The sequence below is a fragment of the Cynocephalus volans genome, chromosome 18 (genome assembly GCF_027409185.1).
Source record: "Cynocephalus volans isolate mCynVol1 chromosome 18, mCynVol1.pri, whole genome shotgun sequence".
NCBI classification, from domain to species: Eukaryota; Metazoa; Chordata; class Mammalia; order Dermoptera; family Cynocephalidae; genus Cynocephalus; species Cynocephalus volans.
In genome coordinates, this window is record NC_084477.1 from 8,590,815 (window position 1) to 8,618,101 (window position 27,287).

At 34.0% G+C, this 27,287-nt stretch overlaps 1 protein-coding gene across 16 annotated transcripts in view; it reads left to right on the forward strand.

Annotated features, from left to right (window-relative positions):
• Nucleotides 1-27,287, forward strand: part of CDC42BPA (CDC42 binding protein kinase alpha) — a 302,649-nt gene that overhangs the window by 51,496 nt on the left and 223,866 nt on the right. For all 16 annotated transcript variants that reach the window (XR_010022324.1, XM_063082833.1, XM_063082832.1 and 13 more), the window contains exon 2: nt 10,071-10,162. Coding sequence is in view for 15 of the 16 variants with exons in the window: in XM_063082833.1 (XP_062938903.1) it covers nt 10,071-10,162 (92 nt within the window). In the remaining variant the exon portion in view is untranslated. The remainder of the gene's footprint in view (nt 1-10,070; nt 10,163-27,287) is intronic.

Consider the following 27,287-nt stretch of genomic DNA (forward strand, 5'->3'; position numbering starts at 1 on the left):
GTTTATCTTTATGCCAATACCATACTGTTTTGATTACTACACCTTTGTAGTATGTTTCAAAATTCAGCATTGTGAGGCATCTAACTTTGTTTTTCCTTTTCAAGATTGTTTTCTCTATTTAGAGTCTTTTGAGATTCCACATGAATTTTGGGATGAGTTTTTCTATTTCTGTAGAGAATGCCATTTCAATTTTGATAGGATCTGTAGATTGCTTTGGATAGCACTGTCATCTTACCAATATTAAGTTTTCTAATCCAGAATATGTGATGGCTTTTCATTTATTTGGGACTTCTTAAAATTTTTTCAGCAATATTTTGCAGTTTAAAATGTAGAGATTTTTTACCTGCTGGTTTACATTTATTCCTGATTATTCTTTTGGATGCTATTGCGAATGGAATAAAAAAAAATTCAAATTGTTTATTGCAAGTGTGTAGAAATTCAAATGATTTTTAAGCAGCTTTATTGAGATACAATGTGCATACCATATAATTCATCCATTTAACATGTACAATTTATGCTCTCTATTCTGATTAGATCATTATGCAATATATACATGTATTGAAACAACAGATTGTACCCCATAAACATGTACAATGAAAAAAAACATTAAAAAAAGCGTACAATTTCCTGTTTTTTGTATATTCACAGAGTTGTGCCACCATTGCCACAAAAACATTTTCATCATCCCTAAAGGAAATTCCATACCCTTTCGCGGTCACTCCATATTACTCCTTTCCCCTAGTAGGCAGCAACTAACCTATTTTCTGTCTATAGGTTTGGCTATTTAATGTAAATGGAATTATATAGGAAAGTACAAAATACAACTGGTTTTTGTTTTGATTTTATATCCTGCACCTTTGCTGAAATGATTAATTAGCTCTAAAATTTTTTGCATATTCTTTAGGGTTTTCTGCATTTAAGATCATGTCATGTGCAGACACATAAATTTTACTTCTTCCTTTCCAATTTGGATCCCTTTTATTTCTTTTTCTTTCCTATGTGCTCTGGCTAGAACTTCCAATGTAGTGTTGAATAGAAGGGTCTAAAGTAGGCATCCTTGTCTTGTTCCTAATCTTAGGGTAAAAGCTTTCCATTTTTCTCCATTGAGTATGATGTCCTGTAAGTATATGAGTTGCTCTTATCTACTTTAGCCAGACAACAAGTTAGAATTTAGGTATTATTTGTTCTAACCCATTTTTATCCCTCACACGTTTTCTTTAATTTTGGTTTATCTGTTAACAGTGGAGAATTTGTTTTTACTTTTTTATATTTTAGTGCTAAAATTTTGTTTTAAAATGTTATATATGGGCTGACCCTGTGGCTCACTCGGGAGAGTGTGGCCCTGGGAGCGCAGCGGTGCTGGGAGTGCGGAGGCCGCGGGTTCAGATCCTATATGGGGATGGCCCGTGCGCTCACTGGCTGAGCGCGGTGCGGGCGACACCAACCCCTTACCGGACACACACACACACACACACACACACGCACACAATGTTATATTGATGTTGCCAGAATAGTTTAATGAGCTCTCATATACTCTTCACACACACACACACACACACACACACACACACACACACACACACACACACACACACACACACACACACACACACACACACACACAATGTTATATTGATGTTGCCAGAATAGTTTAATGAGCTCTCATATACTCTTCACACACACACACACACACACACACACACACACACACACGCACACAATGTTATATTGATGTTGCCAGAATAGTTTAATGAGCTCTCATATACTCTTCACACACACACACACACACACACACACACACACACACACACACAATGTTATATTGATGTTGCCAGAATAGTTTAATGAGCTCTCATATACTCTTCACACACACACACACACACACACACACACACACACACACACACACACACAATGTTATATTGATGTTGCCAGAATAGTTTAATGAGCTCTCATATACTCTTCTAGATTTACCTATTTTTAACATTTTGCCAATTTGTGTTGCCTCTTCTGTCTTCACACACACATGCATATATATTATTTTTTGTTGAGCCATGTATATGTCATGACCCTTTAAGTGTGCATATTTCAGCATCTGTTTCATTAGAATAAAGGCATTCTCTTGGGTATCCTCATAGTACAATTATCAACTTAGCAAATTTAACTTTGATACAGTAGTTATTACATATGATATACACTCAATATTGAAATTTCACCACTATCTCAATAGTATACTTTGCAGTGATTTTTATTTTTTGATATAGGTTTAATTTATGATTATGCATTGCATTTAGTTGTCATGTCTCTTTAGTCTTTTTAAATCAGGAGTTCTTCAGGCATTCTTTATCTTTCATACTATTGACATATCTTGAAACTTGTCATGCCACAGGGCAGTTGTTCTGTGGACTGTTCCTCAATTTAAGTTTGTCTCATCATTTCCTCTTGAGTAGATTCAGGTTATTATCTTTGGCAGATGCGTATAGTCACAAGTGATGCTGTTCATTCTCAGTGCATCACACTAGGAGGCACATAATATTATTTTCTCCATTGAGATGACATGCTGTTCACATTAGCCATTTCTTCTAGGAAACTAGGTTCCTTTTGGTGACGGGTGGTTAGTAGAAACCAGTGTCTGGATTCTGTATGTGCCCACTGCTGCTAGGGGTACTTGTGTGTCGTTGCTTTAGTGCCTTCAGTATGTGTGTTGTGGTGTGTATGTGTTTTCTTATGTGTTTGAATTTATAAAGCCATTCAGGATTGGTGGTTTCTTTGTGGACGGTTTTAAACTGCTGATTCAACTTATTGACAATTCAGATTTTCAGTTTTTTACATTATTTTTTACTTAGAATGTACATTACGTATAGTATGTTGTTTCAATACATGCACATATTGTATAATGATTCACTCAGGGAAGTTAGCTTGTTTATCATCTAAACCTTTATTATGGTGATAACATTCAAGATCTTTTCTAGCTATCTTGAAATATACAAGGTTATTAGCTATAGTCACCGTAGAACACCAAAACTTATTCTTCCTTTCTCACTGTAAGTTTGTGCTCATTGACCAACCTCTCATCATTCCCCACTCCTATCCTTGGCCTCGGGTAACCGCTATTCTACTCTCTACTTCCATGAGAACACCTTTGGTAGATTCTACGTATGTATGAGATCATATGGTATTTGTCTTTCTGTGCCTAGCTTACTTAACAGAATGGTCTCCAGGTTCATCCATGTTGCCACAAATGGCAGTAATTTCTTTTTTATGGCTGATTAATATTTCATTGTGTACATATACCACATTTTTAAACCATTCATCAACACGAAGGACATTTAGGATTTCCATCTCTTAGCTATTGTGAATTGTGCTACATTGAGCGTGGTAGTATGGATATCTCTCCAACATAATTATTTTATTTGGATATATACTCACTACTGAGATGGTTGGATCATAAGGTAGTTCTATTTTTTATTTTTTGAGGAACCTCCACACTGTTGTCTACAAAGGCTGTACCAATTTACACTCCCACCAGCAGTGTGTAAGTTTTCCCCATTATCCACATCCTCACCAACGTTTGTTATTTTTAGTCTTATTTATTTGTTTGTTTCCTTACTGAAACATGATTATACATATCTGGGGTACCACGTTGAATATCAATACTTGGGTGCAACATGTCATGCTAAAATCAAGATAATTAGTGTATTAAGCATTACACAATCTAATCATTTTTTGTGGTCCTTTACCAATTTCTTGCTAACCCCCCACCTCCTTTCCCACCATTGGTAACCTCAGTTCTGTTCTCTCCTTTTGAAGGTCCAACATATTATTGTGATTGTTTTATCTTTCTCTATTTTTTATGTATTTGTTTATTCTTTCAGATCCCATTTATGAGTGAGGACACATGGTATTTCTCTTTCTGTGCCTGTATTATTTCACTTAACATAATTTTTTTCTGAGTTCATCCATCTTGCTGTAAATGGCAGAATTTCATTCTTTTTAATGGCAGAGTAGTATTCCATTGAGTATTTGTACTACATTTTACTTATCCAGTCGTCTGTTGATGGACATTTAGGTCGGTTCCACCTCTTTGCTATTATGAATAGTGCTGCAATGGACATGGAAGTGCAGGTGTTTTTTCGATGTATTGATTTTATTTCCTTTGGGTATATGCCCAGTAGTGGGGTACCTGGGTTGTAGGGTAGATCTCTGAGGATCCTCCATACTGTTTTCCATTATGGCTGTACTAATTTATAGTCTCATCAACAGTGTAGGAGCGTTCCCTTTTCTCTACATCTTCGTCACCATTTGGTAGGTTCTGTGTTTTTGATAATAGCCAGTCTGACTGGGGTTAGATATTATCTCAGTGTGGTTTTGATTTGCATTTCCCTGATGCTTAATGATGTTGAGCATTTAAAAAAATCAGTTACTCTTTCTAGGAATTTGTTCACTTCTACATTTTCATATTTATTGGCATAAGTTGTTTATGCTATTCCCTTATCTGTACAATCTCAGCAACTTCTGTGGTTTTGTCCAATTTCTCATTCCCAGTGCAGTTGACCCATGGGTTTCACATCTGAAAATTCGACCAGCTGTGGATGGAAAATATTAGGAAAAAAATCGATAAAAATAATACAAATAAAAAATCCATTACAGTATGACAACTATCCACTTCGCATATACATTGTACTAGGTATTATAAATTATCTAGAGATGATTTATAGTATACAGAAGGATGTCTGTAGGTTATGTGCCATTTTATATGAGGGACTTGAGCATCTGTAGATTTTGGTATCTGTGGTGGGGTCCTGGAACTGTATACCAAGGGATGACTGTATTGTTTTTTTATTCATTTCTTTCTTTTGTTGCATTTTATTAGTCTTTTAAGGAACCATTCTTTGGTTGGCCTTTCTATTATATGCTTATTTGCAAATTAAATAATTTTATTCCCTTACATTTTTCTTTTTATTCTTTTACTTTGAGTTTATTCTCTTGAACTAATATTTTAAGTTGTATGTTAACACCTTAATTTTCAGCTTTCCTTCTTTCACAATGTCAATATTGAAGGCTCTGTTTTCTAAAAACATAGTTGTTTAGGCTAGAAGTTTCGATAGTAGTATTTTTTATTATGGTGCAGTTTTGAGGATTTTCCAACTGTCTTGTTAATTTCTTCTTTTGAATTTCAGAGATACGGGCTTTCCTGGCTGTCTTTCTGTTACTGATTTCTAATTGTATTAGTTGCACTGTACACACACTACTTGGTATTTTATGTTACCAGTACTTTGAATTTTGTTGGAGGTAGTTTTATGTCTTGGCATGTTATAAAAATTTGTAGAGGTTCAATTTGTGTTTGAAAATAATATTCTCCAACTGTTAGGTGGAGTGTTAAATACATGTTGCTCAAATATACTGAAAATTTTTTGGTCTGTTTGAACTATCAGTTACTGAGAGAGATGTAGTAAAATCTCCCTCTGTGAAGATAAGTTGTTTCTTCTAAATTTAGACTTTACGTATTTTGAGGTTATGTTACTGGGTTATGTTCAGAATCATGTCCTGGTTAGCTGAACTTTAAAAAATTTTTAAAAATAATCACTACCTATGGCCTGCTTTTATCTCAATTCTACTGATATCTTTTGCCCTCATGTCTCTTTTGTCTAATGTCAAAATGGCTAACTTAGTTGGTTTTTTTGGGGGGGGGGCAGGGGCGTGAGGAGCTATTATTAGCCTTTACTTTCTTTTTCTGACATTTCATGTAAATCCAGGTAAGAACCTACTTAAACAGCACCTCCCTTACCCCCCAGAAATTTAGAAAGGATCAGCAAATCTAAACATAGTAAATTTTCAATAAAAAGTTGTAAAACAATGAAAATAGGCCCAAATAAACACTGTTAGCAACTAAAACGTGATCAAACCCATCCATATAGTAGTTTTAAAAATAAAAGAATATTATTAGTCATGTTATTCCAGTGAATTTGAATTTCGATGCAATACATCAATTCACAGAAGAATATAGTTAGCATAGTTGTCACAGGTAGAAATAGAAAACATGAAATTGACAGTAATATGAAAAAAATCAGTTATCAAAAGTCCATTGAAAAGACACACATGCTAGATGTTGTCACTAGCAAGTTTCCCCAGACCTTCAAGTCATAGTCTCTTATATTGTCTTCTAAAAGTTTTATAGTTTTGTTTTTCACATTGAGATCATTAAACAATTGGCAATTATTTTGTTTTAGATAATAGAAAAGGAGAGATACTATTCACTACATTTAAAGAAGTTGGTTTATCACTGGTACCGAACCAGGTGAAGACAGTGTGAAAGATGGTTATACAAATTGGGATGTTCTTATTATACCCAAACTATAACTGGAGTTGAAAGGCCAGGAGGAAAAAGCACTTGGGGGACATAGCACCTGCTGCAATAAAATTTTTCTATGAGCCCCACTGATGAAACAGGCTGCTGTAATCCTAAAACTAGTTTTATCTAGTAGCTGCAGAAACAAACTGCCACGACTTTTCAGACTAATTTTTACTTACTGCCTTTGCTTACCAATCAAAGCCTGCCAACCCCCCAGAACTTTGTGTCAGTGAGCTTTCTTTCAAAACAGTACATAACATTCCTCTCTCTCATAAAATTCCCAAACTTTTCTTTGTTCTTAAGGCATACTGGAGACCACCCCAGTCTGTGTGTGTGTCCTGGATTGCAATCCTGTTTTCACAAATAAATCTTCTCTTAGAGATCTGTCTCTGTTTCTTGACTCTAATAAACAGTACAGAAAAAAGATAATTGTAGACAAACTTTGTTTATGAATGTAGGTGTAAAATTACTAAATAAAATCAGAGCAAATCAATTTCAGCTGTGTATTGAAAACTATGTTACAGCCAGCTATCATTTATCAAAATACACAAAAAATGGTTCAACTTCTAAAATCTGCTTAAGTAATATGCCATGTTAAGGGAATGAAAAAGAAAAACCAAATCTTCTCCACAGGGATTGTAGTTAACAGTCCTGCCAGCTATGTATTAGAATACCTGTTATTCACATTTCTGTCAACACTTGGCGGTTTCATATTTTTTATTTTTTGCCTATTTGGTTGGTAAATAGTAGAATACTCCTTTAAGTTAATTTACATTTCTCTGATTTCTTGTAATGTGAGTATCATTTTCTGTTTATTAGCAATTCGTATGCAGCCGCAGTGGAAGTTTTAAATAGGAGAGTAGTACTGCATAATTTGTTTACCTGAAGACAGGGCCTGTTTTATTCATCTTCGTACCTCTAGCATCTTATAAAATGCTTGGCATACAGTGGCTGTTCAAAGATACTTCTTGAGAGAGTTGAATAATAAATGATTAGTAAACTGTAAGCCTTCTGAAGAAATCTTTGATGTAAGCAACTCATTTTCGAAGGCCTGGAAATAGAACAGTTTTGCAATGTTAAAGAAATGAGATATATATTCTAGCATGTTCCAGGATGTGAAGAACAGAAAAGGTTATTATTTTAATTTATGTTAATGCTATAGGCTCCCATAAGACTTGTATAACTCACCAACTCTTTAATCCTAGTTTTGCATGATTTTACAATTCTCATTTGCTTGTGCATTCAAAGTATATGCTACTGCATGGAAAGATTATTTTTTTAAAGATTGTCATCCTTTGTACCTTTGGTAAAAGATTATTTTAACAATATGAATTGTATTTACCTGAATTGTGTGCTGATCTGAAAGATATTTCAGTTACTCTGGATTTAAAAAATAAATTATTTTCTGTTTTGCAGTAGTTTTTGAGAGGATTGAAATATCTAGATTTCTAACGTTTTAGATAGGTAGGACGTTACCCAGAGGAAGATATACAAAGAATTATTCTTTAAGAACTGAACTGTACTATAAATAACTGTGTACTTGTCTGTTATTAGAGAGAGAGAGAGAGAGGGAGGAGGTACAAGAATCTTTTAAACAACCAGCTCTTATGAGAACTAATAGAGCAAGAACTCAGAAAACAGGGGTATTCCACACTGCTTAGTTTGTTACGTTTTCCAGATCTAGCTGGCAGTTAGACTAGTACTAGTCTCACACTGGCTTCACCTTTTTTTTTTTTTTTTTTAAATTCAGGCTTTCTGTACCTTCCCTTCTTAACCAAGTATTTTTGATATGCTAGTACAGAAGCTGGGAAAGAGACAGATGCTAACATCCCATTAGTGCACTGTTCCTTGTGGTTCCCTTATAGTCCACCTACAGCTTTGTAAAAAATAGTCCACTTGTAAATGAACTGTCCTCAAATTAGGATAATTTGTTTCCTACTGGGACCCTGACTGATATGCAGTGGCCACAGTCTCACAATTTATCCAGTCCAATGCCTTGGTCGTTTTATCAAAGTGTTCACTCCCTGGCTGTCTTCTCTCCCTCACCCCCCTACCTCTCTTTCCCCCTCTCTCCCTCTCCTCCCCTCTCCTTCCCTCTCTCCTTCCGTCCTCTTCTCTCCTCTTCCCTCCTCCTCTGTCCCTCCCTCCTTTCATCCTCTCATTTCTCTGTCTCATGCTCATGAGATCCTTCATACCTTCGTTTGAACTTTTTCTTTGATCTTCCTTTTCTCTGTTGTGTGAATTCCAAATACTCATAGAGATCCAATTTCTGTACCATTTCCTTAGAATCTAAAACACTAATGCAGAAGTCTCTAGTAGACTGGGCTAAGCAGTGTGGAATACTCCTGTTTTCTAAGCTAGTTAGGACTAAATACCTTCAGACCAAAGCAAGCTGTAAGGCCTGCTGTGTCTGACTCCCCTAATACTCAAATGTATATCTGATCTTGTCACCCTCTGGCTCCATGGAAGCAAGAAAGAGAGGAGAGCTGTACCCATATATGACCTTTTAATCATATCACCTCCTTTCTGTGTGAGAATAAAGAGGAACACGAGCAGAGAAAGGAGTCAGGTCTAAACTTCTCTTAGAGGCAGCAGAGAATATAATTGATTTCAGCATTGTAAAATAACAATTTATTACCTGTTATTAATAGGATTATATCTAAATTCTTTGCATGACATTCAAGGTACTTTCCATTTTCCAGCTCTGATTGCTTTGCATTTCTTCTCACAATTCCGTAACAAAAGTGGATTATTTATCATTATCACACCACATTTACTTCTTGCCTCTGTTCATTTACTTATATTGGTTCCTCTGCCTGGAATGTCTGCACTGTCAAACCCAGGCAAAGGAGCAAAACTCTACTTAGTTCTCAAGGTTTAGTTCATCCGTTACCTCCTTTATTAAAAATTAGTGTTCATATGATTAGGGTCCCATTCTCAATGAGCCTGAAGCACTTTATATTTATCTCTGTTAGAAATTTTATTGCATTATTACATTTTGTGTGTGTGCATGCATGTGCATACTTGTCTGTCTTTCGTGAAGACTGAGAGCTTCTTGAAGGAAGATATTGTATTGTAATCACCTTTTTTTTAAAACTACAGTCATTGCCACCATGCTTTGTATAGTGTAGACTCTTGCTAAAGACATGTTAAAAGAATAAATAAATGAATAAGTGTGAAAGAAATATTAATTTATTTGGTAGGAATTGCTGAAGATCCCGCTGGTGCCATGGAATCTGCTTTTACTTGTTGTATCTTTGTGTGTCAAAAAATATATATCTAGCATTGATTGAATACACAGATTGTATAACACGAGAATTAACTGGTTTCTTTTTTTATTTTTGGCGGCTGGTCAGTATGGTGATCTGAACCTTTGACCTTGGTGTTACAGCACTGTGTTCTACCCAACTGAGCTAACCGGCCAGGCCCTGGTTTCATTTTTATATTCCTGCTGCTTTCCATTATTTCATATGTTATTTGGCGTTCAAACATGTTTCTCACCAAAAAATGAAAATTCACATATAAAAAGTAAAGGAAATTCATTGTTTTCTTAGAGAAGTTAAATTTATTCTCATAGTTTGATGAGATTGTTAAGTACTTTGCCTTAATTCTTACCATAATTTGAATTTTGATTGTGTAAGTAAGAAGTACCATTATTTATATCTCAATTGTATTACATTTCATTGAGAAAGTAATTGATGTTGCTCTTTTGTTTCAGCTAAACCGTTTACTTCTAAAGTGAAACAAATGCGATTACATAGAGAAGACTTTGAAATATTAAAGGTGATTGGTCGAGGAGCTTTTGGGGAGGTAAGAGATTAAGATTTTATAGAAGATCTGATTGTTTTGGAAGCCATTTTATTCAGTCTTGGGGGAATTTAACCAAAATATTATTTAGTTGCTGTTGTAATTGATACGGTTAATCAGAAAATATGTTAAAGTCTTGAATGAAATACATCTACGTAGAATTTTTTCCTAAGATGTTTCAGTTTTCACATGTACTTTATATGTCAGTGTAAGTATGAGTTTGTTTCTGGAGTCTCTTTTGTTTTCTTGGTCTATTTGTCTCTCCTTGTGCCAGTACCACACTGTCTTAAATTACTCTAGTTTATAAGAACTCTTGATATCTGGTAATGTATGTTCTCCAACTTCCTTCTCCCCCGTCTCTCCTTCCCCCTTTGTATTGTCATATTACTGTAGAAACAGTTTTTCAGTTTCTACTCACTAATACTCCTCTATACATACACGCATACCCTACCTGCTGGAATTTGGATTAGGATTGCATTGAAACTGGAGATCAATTTGCAAATAACACCTTAATGTTGAGTTAGCTAATCCATGAACAAGGTATGCTCCTCCATTTATTTAGAGCTGTATAGTTTTCCCTCAATAATGTTTTGTAGTTTTCATTCAGTATAGAGAACCTCCATATTTTCCAGCAGATTTATTCCTAGGTATGTGATATTCTTAATATTTTATTTAGAATTTTTTGTTAAATTTCACTTTCTAATTGTTTTCTAGGTAGTAGTTAGAAATATAATTGAATTTTGTTTATTGACCTCATACCCAACAGTCTTGTTAATTATACTTTTAAAATCATGAATTGTGTTGAATTTTAATAAAATGCCTTATCTGTGTCTTTTGAGACACTCATGGTTTTTCTCCTTTACTTTGTCAATGTATCAAAGTTTACTGATTTGTTTTCAGATGTTAAACTAACTTTGCATTCCTAAAATAAGTCCAACTTGGTTGTGATTTATTATCCTTTTTATGTATCACAGATTTGGTGTGCTATTTTTTAATGTGTGTTTTTTTGGGATCTTTGCATCTATGCTCTTGAGAAAACTTGGCCTGTGATTTTTCTGTCTCTAATGTCCTGATCAGATTTTGGTATCTTGATTATGCTGGTCTCATTAAAAGTGGGAAGTGTTCTGTCTTTTACAAGAGTTTGTGAAGATTGTTATTATTTTTTCCTTATATGCTTATAAGATTTCACTGGTGAATCCATCTGAGCCTGGAGGGCCTAGTGAGAAAGTTTTAAATAATATATTCAATTTCTTTAATGGAAATAAGACTACTTGGATTTTTCTATTTATGTGTCAGTTTTGCTAGGTTTACCCATACCAACTAATTTTTCAAATTTATTACTATATTGATTGTATCTCTCATTTTATGATTTGTCTTGCTAGGTTTATGTCTATTTTATTATCTTCTTAATGAATTAACTTTTGGCCTTTTGAATTTTGCTATTATAGATTTGTTTTCTGTTTCATTAATTTCTGCTCTTCAATGTTTTCTTTCTTCTACTCTCTTTGGTTTTAGCTTGCTATTATTTTTCTAATTGATTGAAACAGACATATAGAGCATTGATTTCTAGCCCTTCTTGTTTTCAAACGTGCTTTTAAAGATATGCATTTTCCTCTAAGCAGCTTTAGGTACAGCTGATGAGTTTTGATATGTCATATTTTCATTATTGTTTTGCTCAAAATATAATATGATTACCAAAGTGATTTTAAATTTCCGTTATGTTTCTTTTTTGATCTATGAGTTTAGAAATTTATTTCTCAATTTGTAAACATTTGGAGGATTTTCTACTTGTATTTCTGTTATTGAGTTACAATGTAATTTCAAAGTGGTCTGAGAATATACAGTGTGATTGTAGTCCTTTGAAATTTGCTGTGCAGTGTTCTAGAAATATCAATTGGGTCAGGTTCATTAGTCTTGTTGATATCTTCCATATCCCTGCTTTCTGTTTTATCTGCTTGATCTGTCATTTCCTGAGAGGATTTGTTTATTTCTTTTAGTTTTTGCTGATAACAAATTTAGGCTTATTATACCTTCCTGATAATTAACTTTTTTGTCACTGTGGAATTTCCCCCTTATCTCTGTAATGCTTTTTGACTTAAATTTTTCTTGATCTGATATTAGTAGAGTGACTCTAGCTCTTCTGATTAGTATTTACATTAAATATGTTATTCCGTCCTTTTAATTTCTATACCTTTATGGCACATTTGCTGTTAAGCAGAATATAATTAGGTCTTGTTTTTTAATCGCATTTTGTAATCTTTTTCTGTCTCAAACTATTTTTATTAAAACTGCTTTCTTTTTCTTTTCTTTTTTCCTTTAAAAAGGTCAACAAAATTTGTGAACTTTATCTAGATTGACCAAGAAAAGAATAGAGAAGACTGAAATTAGTAAAATTGGAAATAAAGCAGGGGCATTATTAACATTGTCATTATGTTTTTTTCTTTTTAACTTTTTATTTTGTGTGGTGGTAAGATTTAGTTTCTTTCTCTTTCTCGTATGCATTTTTGTTCTACCAGTAGGTTTTCGATTCCAAATGTAGGATTTCCTGGAGGATTTGTTGTAGGGCTGGTCGTGTGGTGGTGAACTCCTGCGGTTTTTGTTTGTCTGGAAAATACACTATTTTCCACTTGTTTCTGAAGGATAGCCTTGCTGAGTATAGTATTCTTGGCTGGCAGTTTTTTTCTTTTAGTATTTTGAACATAATATCCCATTTTCTACTGGCCTGTAGCATTTCTGTTGAGAAGTCTATTAGTCTGATAGGGGTTCCCTTATAGGTGACTTGATGCTTTTCTCTTGCTTCTTTTAAGATTCTCTCTTTGTCTTTGAGCTTTGCCAGTTTGACTATAACGTGTCTTGGAGAGGATCTTTTTGGGTTGAATCTGTTTGGGGATCTTTGAGCCTCCTGTATCTGAAGGTCCGTGTCTCTCCCTATACCTGGAAAGTTTTCCGTTATTATTTCGTTGAATAGATTTTTTTTACATGCCTTTTCCTTTCTCCTCCCCTTGTGGAACACCCATGATTTGAATGTTTGTGCACTTAAGGTTGACTGCTAACTCTCTTAGATTTTCTTCATTTAAAAAAAATTCTTTTTTCCTCTTTTTTGGCCACCTGGGTTATTTTGAAAAGACTGTCTTTAAGATCAGAAATTCTTTTTTCTGCTTATTCTAGCCTGCTGCTTAATCTATCAGTTGTGTTTTTTATTTTGTTGAGTGAATCTTTCAGTTTCATAAGTTCTGCTACATTTAATCTCTTTGTAAATTTCCTCCTTCATATCATGGATTTTTTTGTGTGTGTTTCATTATGTTGTCTAACTTAGTCTTCTTGTATCTCAGTTTTTCTTAAGATTTTGGCTTGGAATTCCTTTTCAGTCATTTCAAGGGTTTCCTATTCTGTAGTGTCTGGTATTTGAGAATTACTGTATTCTTTTTGTGGTGTCATATTTTCTTGGGTTTTTGTATTTCTAGTATCTCTACATTGATGTTTGTTCATCTGGTAGAGCAGTTGCTTCTTCTTTTACTCTGGAGTGGGCTTTGAGGAGAGAGACATCCTCTGTTTCCGATCTCCACTGGTGATTCTCCTTGTGTCAGTGCAGTTGAATGTGTGGTGGGCCACCTACATAGTGGCTGTGGCTACTGCTGTGGTGTTGAGCTGCTTTTTGGGCAGCTGTGGCTGTGGTGGTGGCCATGGTGGGCCACCTGCACAGAAGTGGTGTTTTCGGCATGCTCCTTGCCTTCTTCTGGGTGGGGGATGTGCCCTCGGCTCCTGCCTAGGACCCCAGGTGTGCTCTTTAGCTTGATAATCTTTTGTCTTTTAATTGGAGTATATTTAGTCAGTTGATATTTAATGTAATTACAGTACTTATTACTATTAATTTTATATTCGTCTTGCCTATTCTGTTATTTTCCTCTCATTTCTTCCTTTTAAAAAAAATTAATGGAGTATTTTAAATTATTCCCTGACTCCCTAAGCGTGAATTTCTTAGTTTTGCCTTCTTTTATTGGTACCCCTAGATATTATCACTTGTATCCTTGGTAAATTTGTATTTTTCCAATTCTCATTTACCTGATTTCTGCCTTTTCTTTGGTTATTGCTGTCCTATTAGTTCTACATATATTTGAAACCCCAAAGGATATGATTATACTTTCCTTATTAATTTAGATTTACTGACATATTTATATTTTCTCTTGCTCTTCACAGTCATGTACATTCAAATACTTCCCTTTGGAGTTATTTTCCTTTTGACCCAAAAATTCCTCTTAGTATTTCTTCAGTGCAGGTCTGCTGATGATAAATTATCTGCATTTATTTGTCTGAGAATGTATCTATTTTGAGGTCTTAACTTTTTAAAAAAAAATTGTGTGTATATATAGATAGCTTGAAGGGCTTTTAAATTTGTATGAACTTGTGTAACCACCATGTAGATCAAGATACAGAATATTTCCAGCTTTCAAATAGGTTCCTTGTATGTGAATAACCACTTCCTTGTTAACCATCTATTCTGACTGTTATCACCATAGACTTATTTTGCTTGTTTTTGAGTTTTATATTAATGGAATTATATAATATGTACTCTTTTGTTTCTGCTTTCTTTTGCTCAGCATTATACTTATGTGATTTTCATAGAACTATTTACAGTAGTTCTTTGTATGAGTATACCATAAATTATTTATTTATACTAGTGTTGGTATTTAAGTTGTTTATGGTTTTGGCTGTTAGGAATAATGCTGTTATGAACATTCTTATATATGTCTTTTGGGAGACATAAACACTTATTTGTGTTTGATATAAACTTATAAATGGAACAGGGTAGGCATTTTAGCTTTATTAGATAGTGCCAAATAATTTCTCAGGTGGTTAGTGACTTATACTCCCACCAACAATGTATGAGGTTTTCAGTTGTTTCATAACCTCACTAACATTTGGGTCCTTTTTTTGACTTCATCCATTTTTTGGTGGGTGAGTAGTTATTTCATTTTGAATTTCTTGATAACTCTTGAGTACATTTTCATATCACTTTACATCACCTGGATATCCTTTTTCATGAAGTGTGCATTTAGGGGTTGGGGGAGAAGGAGCTGGGTGGGTGGGATGTCTGGTTTATTGGTATATTCTGGATACAAGTCCTTTGTTGGAAGAGAGAGAGAGAGAGAGAGTGTGTGTCTGTGTGTGTGTGTCTGTGTCTGTGTGTGTCTGTGTATTAAAAAATACCCTTTGTTCTGTGGTTTGTCTTTCTCTTCACCTTGTAGATCTTGTATTGAACAGCTCTTAGCTTTAATCATGCTCAGTTAAACTTTCCTTTATGTTTAGTGCTTTCTGTGTTCCTTTTAAGAAATTTTTTCTAACCTCAAGGTCACGAACACGTTTTCCTGTAATCTTTTAAAAAATTCTTTCTATAATTTTTCAAAAAAATCTTTCACATTTTAAGTATATGATGCACCTGGTATTATTTTGTATTTCCGAGGTATGGGTCAAAGTTCATTTTGTTCTTTGTGGTTTCTCTATATCGTTTATTTTAAAGACCATCTTTTCCACATTTCATTGCAAGGAAACTTTTGTTTTAAGTCAGATGACTCTATATGTATTACTGATTAATTTTTCAAAATAATTTTCAGTGTAGAAGTCTTGTTCATGTTTCATTAAATTTATGAGTATTTGATGTTTGATAAGCTTGTAAATGATAGTTTTAGAATTCTGTTTTCTAATTTTTGTTACTAAGCTAGAAATACAATTGATGTATTATATATTGATCTTTATTTAAGGACTTCATATATTAACTTGTTAATTCTAGTTTATACATGCTTTTTTTGAGTATTTCATGTACTCAGTCATATCATCTCCAAATAACAGCATTTTCCCCCTAGCCCTTATGCCTTTTATTTCTTTTTTCTGTATTATTGAAACAGAGAGGATCTTCAATAAAATGTTGAATTCAAGTGGTGAAATGGACATTATTGTCTGGTTTGTGAATTCAGGGGAAAGCATTCAGCATTTTGCTATTGAGTGTGATGTTTGCTCCTGCTTTTTTCCTCCAAAATTGTTACTCTTTTTCCTTCCAGTTCTAGTCTGTTGAGAGCTTTTATCATGAGTAGGAGTTCACTTTTATTAAAAGTTTTGTCTGTGTCTATTTTGATGATATGATTTAACTACATATATTTGGTTAATAAGGGAATTATTATTGGTTTTCAGATATACCAATATTGTATTACTATATAAATCCAATTGTCCCTTATATATCCTTTTAAAATACAAGGATACTTAAAAAAGTTCATGGAAAGATAATATGAATATTTCCATGAAGTTTTTGAAGACCCCTTGTGTAGGTGGCCTTGATTGCTAATATTTTGTTTAGAATTTTTTTGTTTATGTGCATGAGAGAAATTTGCCTTGAATTTATTTACCTTATAATTTCCTTTCATTTTGGAATGATATACTTAGTTCATGAGACAATTTGAGAAGTGTCCTTCTTTCTGAATATACTGAAAGCATTTGTGTAAAATTCATATTATTTCTTTTAAAAATATCTAGAATTCACTAGTGAAGCTATCTGAACTAGGGAGTGTGAATTTTTTTTGTTGTTTGTTTACATCTTTTGAGGTAAATTTTATGTGTGTTGAAATACACTAATTGTGTATTTACAATTCCATGAGTTTTGACAAATGAATTCACACTTAATCAAGATATAGAATATTTCTGTCACCCTAGGAAGTTTCTTAACCTATCATTTCCCTACAACTTCTGTCAAATGGCAACCACTATTCTGAATTTTAACTGTAGATTAATTTTGATTGTTTGAAAATTTCATATAAATGGAATTATACAGTGAGTATAATTGTGTCCAGTTTCTTTCAGTCAGTATAATGTCTGTGAGATTCATCCTTGTGACTGCGTGTATTAATACTTTGTTTTTATTGCTGAGTAATATGCCGTTTTATAAATATACCACAATTTATTTATCCATTCTCCTGTTGGTGAATATTTGGGTTATTTCCAGTTTTTTGGCTATTAGGAATAAAGCTGATTGGAATATTCTTGTATAATTTTTTTGAAATGTTTTCATTTTCCTTGGATAAATACCTAGGAGTGGGACTGCTATGCTAGGTGGTTTAAATTTAAAATGTTTAAATTTAAAAGAAATTGGCACACTTCTTCCATTGGGATTGTACCATTTTACATTTTTATCAGTTCTGTGTTCTCACCAATATTCTTTGTTGTTAGTCTTTTTAATTTTAGCTATTCTAGTGCATGTGTAGTAGTATATTGTGGCCCCAGTTTTCATTGTTTAGATTCGTGTTATATATATATCAACATGATCACGAGTTTTTGTGTGCATGTTCACCATTCTTATGTCTTCCTTTGTGAAGTATATGCTCACGTTTTTTTGCTCAGTTTTTTAAAATTAGGGTGTTTGTATTTTTATTATTGATCTATAGTTTTTTCAATTTTTATTTATCAAAGTCCTTTTTCAGATATATGTTTTGTCAGTATTTTCTCATAGGCTGTGTGTGGTTTGCTTGTCCATTTTCTTAAAAATGTCTTTGTGCAGAAGTTTTAAATATTGGTTGTATAATTTTATCAGTTTTTTGCTTTCATGATTAGTATTTTCTGTGTTCTTTCTAAGAAATCCTTGTTTATACCTAGGTCACAAGGATATTCACCCAAGTTTTTTTCTAAAAGCGTTATAGGTTTAGATTGGTGATCCATCTGAAATTCATTTATGAAGTGAGAAGGGATGAAAGTTAATTTTTTCCCCCATATGGTTATCCAGTTTTTTCAGCACCATTTGTTGAAAAGGCTATTTTCCCTCTACTGAATTACTTTAGCACCTTGGACAAAAAATGAATTGACCACATAAGTGTAGCTCTGTTGCTGCACTCTCTATTTCACGTGTCTCTTTGTCTATCCTTCTGCCAGTACCACACTGTCTTGATTCCTGTAGCTTTATACTATAAAGCGGAGAGCATGTAATAAAGTTTGAGTGTATGTCTTCCCACCTTGTTCTTTTTTAAGATTGTTTTAGTTATTCGAGGACTTTTGCATTTTGAGTCTGTGTCTATTTCCAGAAAAGCCTACTGGTATTGTAGTTGAGTCTGCATTGAATATATGGATAAATTTTGGGAGGACTGACATCTTAACAATGTTGAATGTACTAGTTAGTCCATGAACAGTGTATTCCTTTTTGTTTTTAAGGTCACATTTAATTTTACTCAAGGATTTTTTTTTAGTTTGAGTGTATAGGACTTGTTTTTTGTTAATTTTTTCTTCAGCGTTTAAGTTTTTGACATTACAGTAAATATTTTAAACAATTTTATATTCAAATAATATGCTGCTAATGTGTAAATACCATTGATTTTTTGTATCTGACGTCATTTCATGAGATCCTTCTAAATTCATTTATTATTTTTTAATAGTTTTTTTGTGGCTTTGGTTTCTGCTTTATTCATTTTTCTGTGTAAATAAACATTGTCTGAGAACAGGGACAGTTTTCCTTTTCACTTTCCAGACTTTATACATTCTATTTTTGGTCTTGACTCATTGCAGTAGCCTGGGTCTCTAATATAATGTTAAATAGCTGTCACAAGGCGGACAGCCTTACCATATTCCTGAATTTAAGGGAAAAAGGATTCAGTGTTTTCATTGTTAAGTATGATGTTAATTGTAGGTATTTTGGTAGGTGCTCGTTATCTGATTGAAGAAATTATCTGCTGTTACTATTTTTGCTGATAATTTTTAATTTAATCACTGTTAGAGGCTGAATATTTTCATATGCTTTTTCTGCATCTATTGAAATAATCATATGGATTTTCTCTTTTCCTCACTAATATGGTGGATTACTTTGATTTTTTAAAATAGACTTTATATCTTAGAGCAGTTTTAGGGTCATAGCAAATTTGAGTGGAAAGTACAGAATTCCCATATACCCCATGTTCCCACATGTGCACAGCTACCCTCCCTCTTACACCCTGCAACAGAGTGGTACATTTGTTACGACCCATTAAATTACATTGACACACCATTATTACCCAAAGTCTGTAGTTTACATTAGGGTTCACTCTCAGTGTTATACATTCATTCTTTGGATTTTAACCAGTGTAGAATGACATGTATCCACCGTTATAGTATTAAATGTTTTAGTTTCACTGCCCTAAAAATCCTCTGTGTTCTTCCTATTTGTCTCTTCTTCTTCCTAACCCCTGGCCACCACTGACCTTTTTACTGGCTCCATAGTTTAGCCTTTTCTAGAATGTCATATAGTTGTGATTATATAGTATTGTAGCCTTTTTATTTATTTTTTTAAAGATGACTGGTAAGGGGATCTTAACCCTTGACTTGGTGTTGTCAGCACCACACTCTCCCAAGTGAGCTAACTGGCCATCCCTATATAGGATCCAAACCCTTGGCCTTGGTGTTATCAGCACCACACTCTCCCAAGCGAGCCACGGGCCGGCCAGTATTGTAGCCTTTTTAGATTGGCCTCTCTCACTTAGCAATATACATTTAAGATTTCTCCATATTTTTTCATGGCTTGATAGCTTTTTTTTTTTAGTGAATAATATTCCATTATCTGCATATACTGTAGTTTATCCATTCACCTACTAAAGGACATCTTGGTTGCTTACAAGTTTTGGCAGTTATGAATAAAGCTGCTATAAACATTCATGCACAGATTTTTGTGTGGACATAATTTTCAACTCATTTGGGCATATATTGAGGAGCATGATTACTGGATCATATGGTAACAGTATGGTTAAGTTTTGTGAGAAACTGTCAAACTGTCTTCCAAAGTGGATGTACCACTTTGCATTCCTACTATAATCAATGAGATTTCTGGTTGATCCACATCCTCACCAGCATTTGATCTTGTCAGTGTTTTGGATTTTGGCTATTCTAATAGGTGTGTAAAGCTATCTCCTTGTTGTCTGAATATTTAATGACGTATGATGTGGAGCGTCTTTTCATATGCTTATTTGCCATCTGTATATCATTCATGAGTTGTCCAGATTTTTTGCTCATTTTTATTTTTTTACTTTTATTTATTTATTCTATTTTATTTTACTTCTCAAGATACATTGTACTTGATTTTCATGCCCCTTTACCCATTCCCCCCACCCCTCATCGTATCTGTGCATTTGGCTTAAATAGTTCAAGGAATTTTTGTGGTTATTTTTGCTCATTTTTATATCGGATTGTTAGTTTTCTTATTGTTGAGTTTTAAGAGTTCTTTGCATGTTTTGTATAACAGTCCTTTATCAGATATGTCTTTTGCAAATATTTTCACCCAGTCTGTGACTTATTTTCTCATTCTCTTGACCGTGTCTTTCACAAAGTAGTAATTTGTAATTTTAATGAAGTCCAGCTTATTAATTACTTCTTTCATGGAGTGTGACTTTGGTGTTGTATGATTGATTTTTCAAATATTAAACCAGTCCCTGGGATAAATTCCGTTTGGTCATGTCCTTTTAAGATATTGCTCTATTCAGTTTATTAATATTTTGTTAAATATTTTTACATCTATATTCATTGGAATGTTGACCTATAAATTTTTTTTTTAATAATATCTTTGTAAAGTTTTGACATTAGGGTCGTGCTGCTCTTACATAATGAATTAGGTAGTTTTTTTCCTTCTATTTTTTGGAAAGATTTTGTATGGCATTGGTTTTTTTTTTTTTTTTTTTTTTCTTAAATGTTTGATAGAATTTACCAGTGAAACTATCTGGACTTGGATTTTTCTTTGTGGGGAATTTAATCCTAATAATTTAATCTCTTGATGGTTATAGAGCTATTCACATTTTCTGTTTCATCTTATGTCAGCTTCAGTAAGTTTTGTTTTTCATGGAATTTTTCTATGACATTTAAGTTATCAAGTTTAATATAAATTTGTTCATAATACCTGTTTATTATTCTTTGGAAATCTGTAGGATATGAGATGATGTGCCCTCTTTCATTGATGATATATATAATTCGTGTTTTATTCCTCTTTCTTGAAAATCATGTTAGAGGTTTTTCAGTGTTATTAATTATCGGACTAAGTTACTTTTGGCTTTGTGAATTATTTATATTTTATCTCTTTTTAACTTCTTGAATTTCTGTTTTTATAGTTTATTTTTAAAAAAATTTAAAAATTTTAATTACTTTTTGTCAGCTGGCCCAGTGTGGGGATATGAACTGTTGACCTTGGTGTTATAATACCACACTTTAACCAACTGAGCTAAATGGCCAGCCCCCAAAGATTTTGATATGTTGTATTTTCATTGTCATTCTTTTCAAAATACTAATTAATTTCCTCTCTGATTCATGAATTAAGTACATCATTTACTTTTAATAATTTGGGGTCTGTTTGAGTTATCTTACTGATTTCTAATTTTTTTCTTATAGTCAGATAACATACTCTAATTTTTTAATTCTTTTGAAATTTGTTAATTCTTTTGAAATTTGTTGTATGGTAAGAATATGGTCCAATCTTTGTGAACACTTCTTGAGCACTTGAAAATAATGCTTTTTCTACATTTATTGCCTGTCATGTTTTACAAATGTCAGTTAGATCTAGATGGTTGATGTTGTCATTAAGATCTTCCATCATTTACTGATTTTTGTTTTGTTTAGTGAATGACAGAGGGATATTGAAGTCTTCAAATATAATTTCTCCCTATACTTCTATCACTGTTCATTTCATGAAGTTTGTAACTCTTGGTAGGTGCATACACATAAACAATTGTTGTATCTTCTTGATACATTAACCTTTTTATTATTATGGAATGTTTCCCTTTATGTAAGGCAATACTTGCTTTGTAGTCTAATTTGCGTGATATTAATATAGCCAGCTTTCTTACGGTTTGAACCTTTTTTTTCCCCCTTGCATTTGTATTTAAAGTGAATTTCTTGTGGATGGCGTATAGTTAGGTTTTGTATTTTATATACATTCTGATAATCTCTGTACTTTAATTGCACTGTTTAAACCATGGGTCAACAAACTTTCTTTGTAAAGTGCCAGATAGTACATATTTTAGATTTCATAGTCTATATGGTTTCTGTGGCAGTCACTCTTCTTTGTCATTATATACATAGTAGATATAGGAAATTTGTAAATGAATGGATTTTGTGGTGTTCAAATAAAACTTTATTCACAAAAACAGGTGGTGATCCAGATTTGACCTTCAGGCCATACCTGTATAATACATGTTATGTAATACATTAATTATAAAAGATTTAGACCTTTTATAATTGATGTATTTATAGGTAAGGCAGATTTTAAGCATGCCATTTGCTCTTTATTTTTTGTTTGCCTCATTATTATTTTTCTGTTCTTTTCCTAACTTCTTTTGGGTTATTTGAATACTTTTTAATGTTTTCTTTTGATTTCTCTAAGCGGCTTTTTAGCAAGACCTCCTTGTATTATTTTGAGTCGTTGTTCTTTAATGTGGATTATTTTTTCTCCCACTCCCCAAATTTATCATCTTTTAAGAAGGGTCACAGCAAGAATTCTTATTCATCCTGTCAGTTTTCTTCTTGCTGATACCTCTGCTCTCTCTTGTTTCTCTTTCTGCCAGTGAATAAACCAGAGGGTGGTGTCAAATAAATTTCCCAGGATTAGAACCAAATAAAAATGAATTGGAATGATCCATTCATGCACACATATAGTTTCTGCCAGAAAGCCAGTAAATCAGGTATAAGAATTAGAAAGGAAGAGTTAGAACCTCAGTTTGCAAATACGGTGTTATTATATACTTCAAAAACCTAAGATAATAACTGAAACCTACTAAAAATAAGAGATAACTTCAATAATAATTATATATATACACGAAATCATTAACTTTTATATGCACAGTCAACCATAGAGGATATAGAAGAGAAAAACATTTACAATAATAGCAACATAATCAAAGTGTCAAGTTTTTCTAAATTAATAAATTAAACTATTCCAATATATATGCTAATTATTAGGCTCATTCTAAAGTTTGTATGGGAAGATAATTAAGAATCATCAGGAGAGCTCTTAAAAAAGAAGAGCAATGACAGACCCACTATATATTAAGATATGTGATAAAGCCTCAACAATTAGTACATGAATAAGATGTCCAGAAACAGACTCAAATACACATAAGGATTTAATATTTGTTAAAGGCAGCATCTCCAACCAGTGGAAAATTTTTAATGAATGGTCTTGATAGCCATTTTGAAAAGTCCATTTGTGGAGCAAATTAAAATTCATACCATGTACCAGGACAAGCTACAGAAGGACCAAAGTTTCAAGTATAAAAAATAATACAAATACAACCCAAGTAGCCAACAATTGGTAACTGGTTGAATAAACTATGGTATATCCATATAATGAAAGAAAGTTCACTGTACCTGTGTAGAGAGATCTCCAGGAGATATTGTAAAGTGAATAAAATAAGGTGCAGGATAATATTTATAGTATACTATCTTTTATTAAGAAGAGGTAGAAATATTGTTTATACTTGTATTTTCATGAAGTTAACATTGCGAGAGGTCAAGAGGGAATGGGATACATACAGACAGGAGTGGGAGTAACACTTCTAAATGGGAACCTTTTTCTTTTTGTTTTGATATATTCCCCACTGTGGCTGGCTGGTACAGAGATCCGAACCCATGACCTTGGTGTTGTAAGGCTGCGCTCTAACCGCCTGAGCTAACTGGTCAGCCCTGTTTTGATTCTTTTAAAGCATGTAAGTGTATTATCCACTTAAAAAAAAATCTTCCCTGGGCCGAGCCTGTGGCGCACTCGGGAGAGTGCAGCGCTGGGAGCGCGGCAATGCTCCCGCCGCGGGTTCGGATCCTATATAGGAATGGCCGGTGCGCTCACTGGCTGAGTGCCGGTCACGAAAAAGACAAAAAAAAAAAAAAAAAAAAAAAAAAAAAATCTTCCAGGTTGAGAATAATTTACTGCAAGATTTGTGAATCATTTAAACAAGAAGTGATAATAGAAAACAAGGGAACCACAGCCCAACTCATTTTATGAGGCTAGAATAACCTTGAATTTAAACTTGAACAAAATATTGAGTGAAAGAAGCAACATAGGAAAGAAAGAGTACATATGATTTTATCACAAAAGTCAGGATAATGGTTATCTCTGTTGGGAAGGTGGGGATTGTGGTCAGGTAGGGCTACATGGATGGTAGGTTTTGGGTTGCTGCAATGTTCTGTGTCTTGATCTGGCTTTTCTTTATATGTTGTTCACATTATACTTGTGTTTACCTTTACATTTGTTTTATATTTTTATGTACAAATGTTATAACCAATTATAAATGTTATAATTTTTAAAAGAAGCTATAATAATCCTGGAACACATGTTCATTTAGCAAATTAGCTTTAAAATAAAGTAACACCTAATAGAACTTGGGTGGGTGAATATGAGAACTTTCAACAAACAGTTTAAGATAGAACTTTTAACATTCCTATCTCAGAAATTGGTAAGTCAAGCAGATTAAAAAAAATCAAGACTTAGACATATTTATTTTTTGAAGGTAGAAGGTTTTTATGGCATAGTTATTCCATTCCATGTTAAAATGATTGGTAAAGCAGTGATATTTAAGAACAGTTAAAGCTGGTTTCTCCCAAACTAGGATTAGTGAGTCAGTCATTGAGTCAAATCTGTATCCAGTAGAGACCACTTAGTTTTGTTTTAACCTGGTCTATTGGGATATACGATGGGTCTTCAAAAAGTTCACGGAAAGATTTGTATTATCTTTTAATTCTATTTTTCCGCAAACTTTCTGAAGTACCCTTGTATAGTCTGCAACTAGCACAGCAATTCTAGCAAGTGTTAGAATTATTCATTCACATGATCAGCCGAGGTACATTGCAAATAAAGCTTCTATTTAAAAAAAATCATACTACAGAAAAGAACAGAGAGGGTATGCAACACCGAAAGGCTCAACAGATTTAGGGACCCCTTAAAGGGCTGCCTACTATCTCTCCTCTTAACTCATTCTAAATCTAGAAAAAGTAACCACTTGCTAAGAGATACTGATTATATGTGGGAATTTATATGCTCCTTATTAGGAATTCTAGTTTCCATTCCTTTGGAAAACCTGAAATGAAATCCTTCAGCTTCTCACTCAGTTTTGCTCTCTAGAGTTGTTCTTGTGGGGAGGGTTTAGAGGCTGGTTGTATGTAGTAGGCATTGGAGCAGCAGGCACTGCATAGAACACTAGTCTATGGGAAAGCCCTTATTAGGAAATCTAAAGCGCTCACTTTGCCTTGTCAACAGTGATGAGGATCAGTCCTCCAAGGAGTCTGAGAGTTAGCCGGGGTTTGGAGTCATTTTCTGTGAAAGAGAGCTCTGTCTAACTCAGAAAAGATCAACTCAAATAGTATATTCAAGGTTTGGTCTAGTCTAGTCCTTTAATTCCAGAAGTCCATTAGCTACTCTCTAATCTCTTAAGTGTTATCTGAACTAAAAGAATAAAAGGAATTCCCACCACAATCCCCACTTTAATCCAACTTGCTATATTTAAGAAAAAACATTTGCAGGGCTGGCTGGACAGGCTAGAGTAGGCTAAAACTTTTTCTAGTACTGATCATTATGTGAGATTCTAAATGGGATCTCTGATATGATTCCACAGTAGCCCTTTTCTCAGAGCATTTGAAGTAGGCATTGGCATCCTAGTCAGTTTTCTAGGAGTTGATAACCAGCAAGTAGTGGGGTGGCATTTTTCACTCTCTGGCCCAGGAAGCAGATGGTGTGGCCTCCCCTCATTTCTTAGGTGTCATATTGGACACTTCAGGCTTGGACTGCAGGAAGTTGGCATACACAGAGAAGGCTCCACCTACTGGATCATTCTTGTTATTATCAGCCATGACCTCTGCACTGGAAGGGACACTGTAGGAACTCACTGAAGTGCTTGTCATTTTCAGAGGAAGTGGTGTATCCAGGCTCACAGGTCTTGCTGTGCTCAGGAGTGTTTCTCTACCTCCATCACATGGGGGTTGAGAGCCATTGAAATGGCGCTCACATGGGGGCATAAAATAGGGTCTGCAGCCTACATGGGAGTCTTAGAGACCAACAGAGAACGGGCCTTTTTGGTCCAGAAATTCTGTGCTCCAGAGGGAAATCCCCGTGTAGCCACCCCCACACCACACCATAGGTGAGCAGGTTTGAGATTCTTCCATGGTGGTATTCCCATTGGTGTGAACACAGAGCTGGATAGAAATAGCTTTGGTGTCCCAGGAGGAGCCACAGGAACTCTGTTGATGATGTCTTTCTAATTACTAGACAATTTAGCCACTGTTCCTGCATATCAGCGTTTTTTAGGCAGATCCATTTTCTTAGCACATTGTACTCTCTGAGGCAGCTTGGGTCTATCCAGGGAAGTTATTAGCCCACTCACATAGCTTATGTCAGCATTGTGGAGGCTGAACAGTTCACATGCAGGGGTGCGAAATAGTGTCTGCTTAGGTCACTAGTCAGCAGATCAGGCAGGAAAGGTGGCCAGGACCACTCTTTGAAGTCCGGATCCTTGATTTACTGAAGCTGCAGATACCCTCAGCCTGTAGTTGCCATGTTCAATCCTAGTACCTGGTTCCTGAAATCTGCCTCCACCGTTGTTGTCACTTGGAAAAGATATAAGATATTTTAATAACATGATTATCATGCTGAACTTAGTAGATGAATATAGAATTCTATACCCTGCAGAGACTTTATATCCTTTATCTAGCACATACAGATCATTCTTTAAATTTACCATGTTCTAGGCCACAAGGGTACCTCAATAACTTCCAAAAATAGGATCATTATTATGCAAACTATGAACTTTGACCTTAAATATAATTGAGTTAAAAACTATTATCAGTCAGATGGCTAAAAATAACCCATATGTTTGGACACTTAAAAACATAGACCATAAGGGTAATTATAAAATAATTAGATACGAATGGAAATGGAAATGCTGCATGTCAAAATCTGTGAGATACAACTAAAGCAGTACTTGAAGGGAGATTTATAACACAATACATTTACCAGGAAATAAGAAACTTTGGTAACTGTTGTGACCTGAATTATACCCCCAGCTCTCAAATTCACAAGTTGAAATCCTAACGCCCAGTACCTCAGAATGTGACCATATTCAGAAATAGGGGCTTTAGGGTGGTGACTAAGTTAAAATGAGGT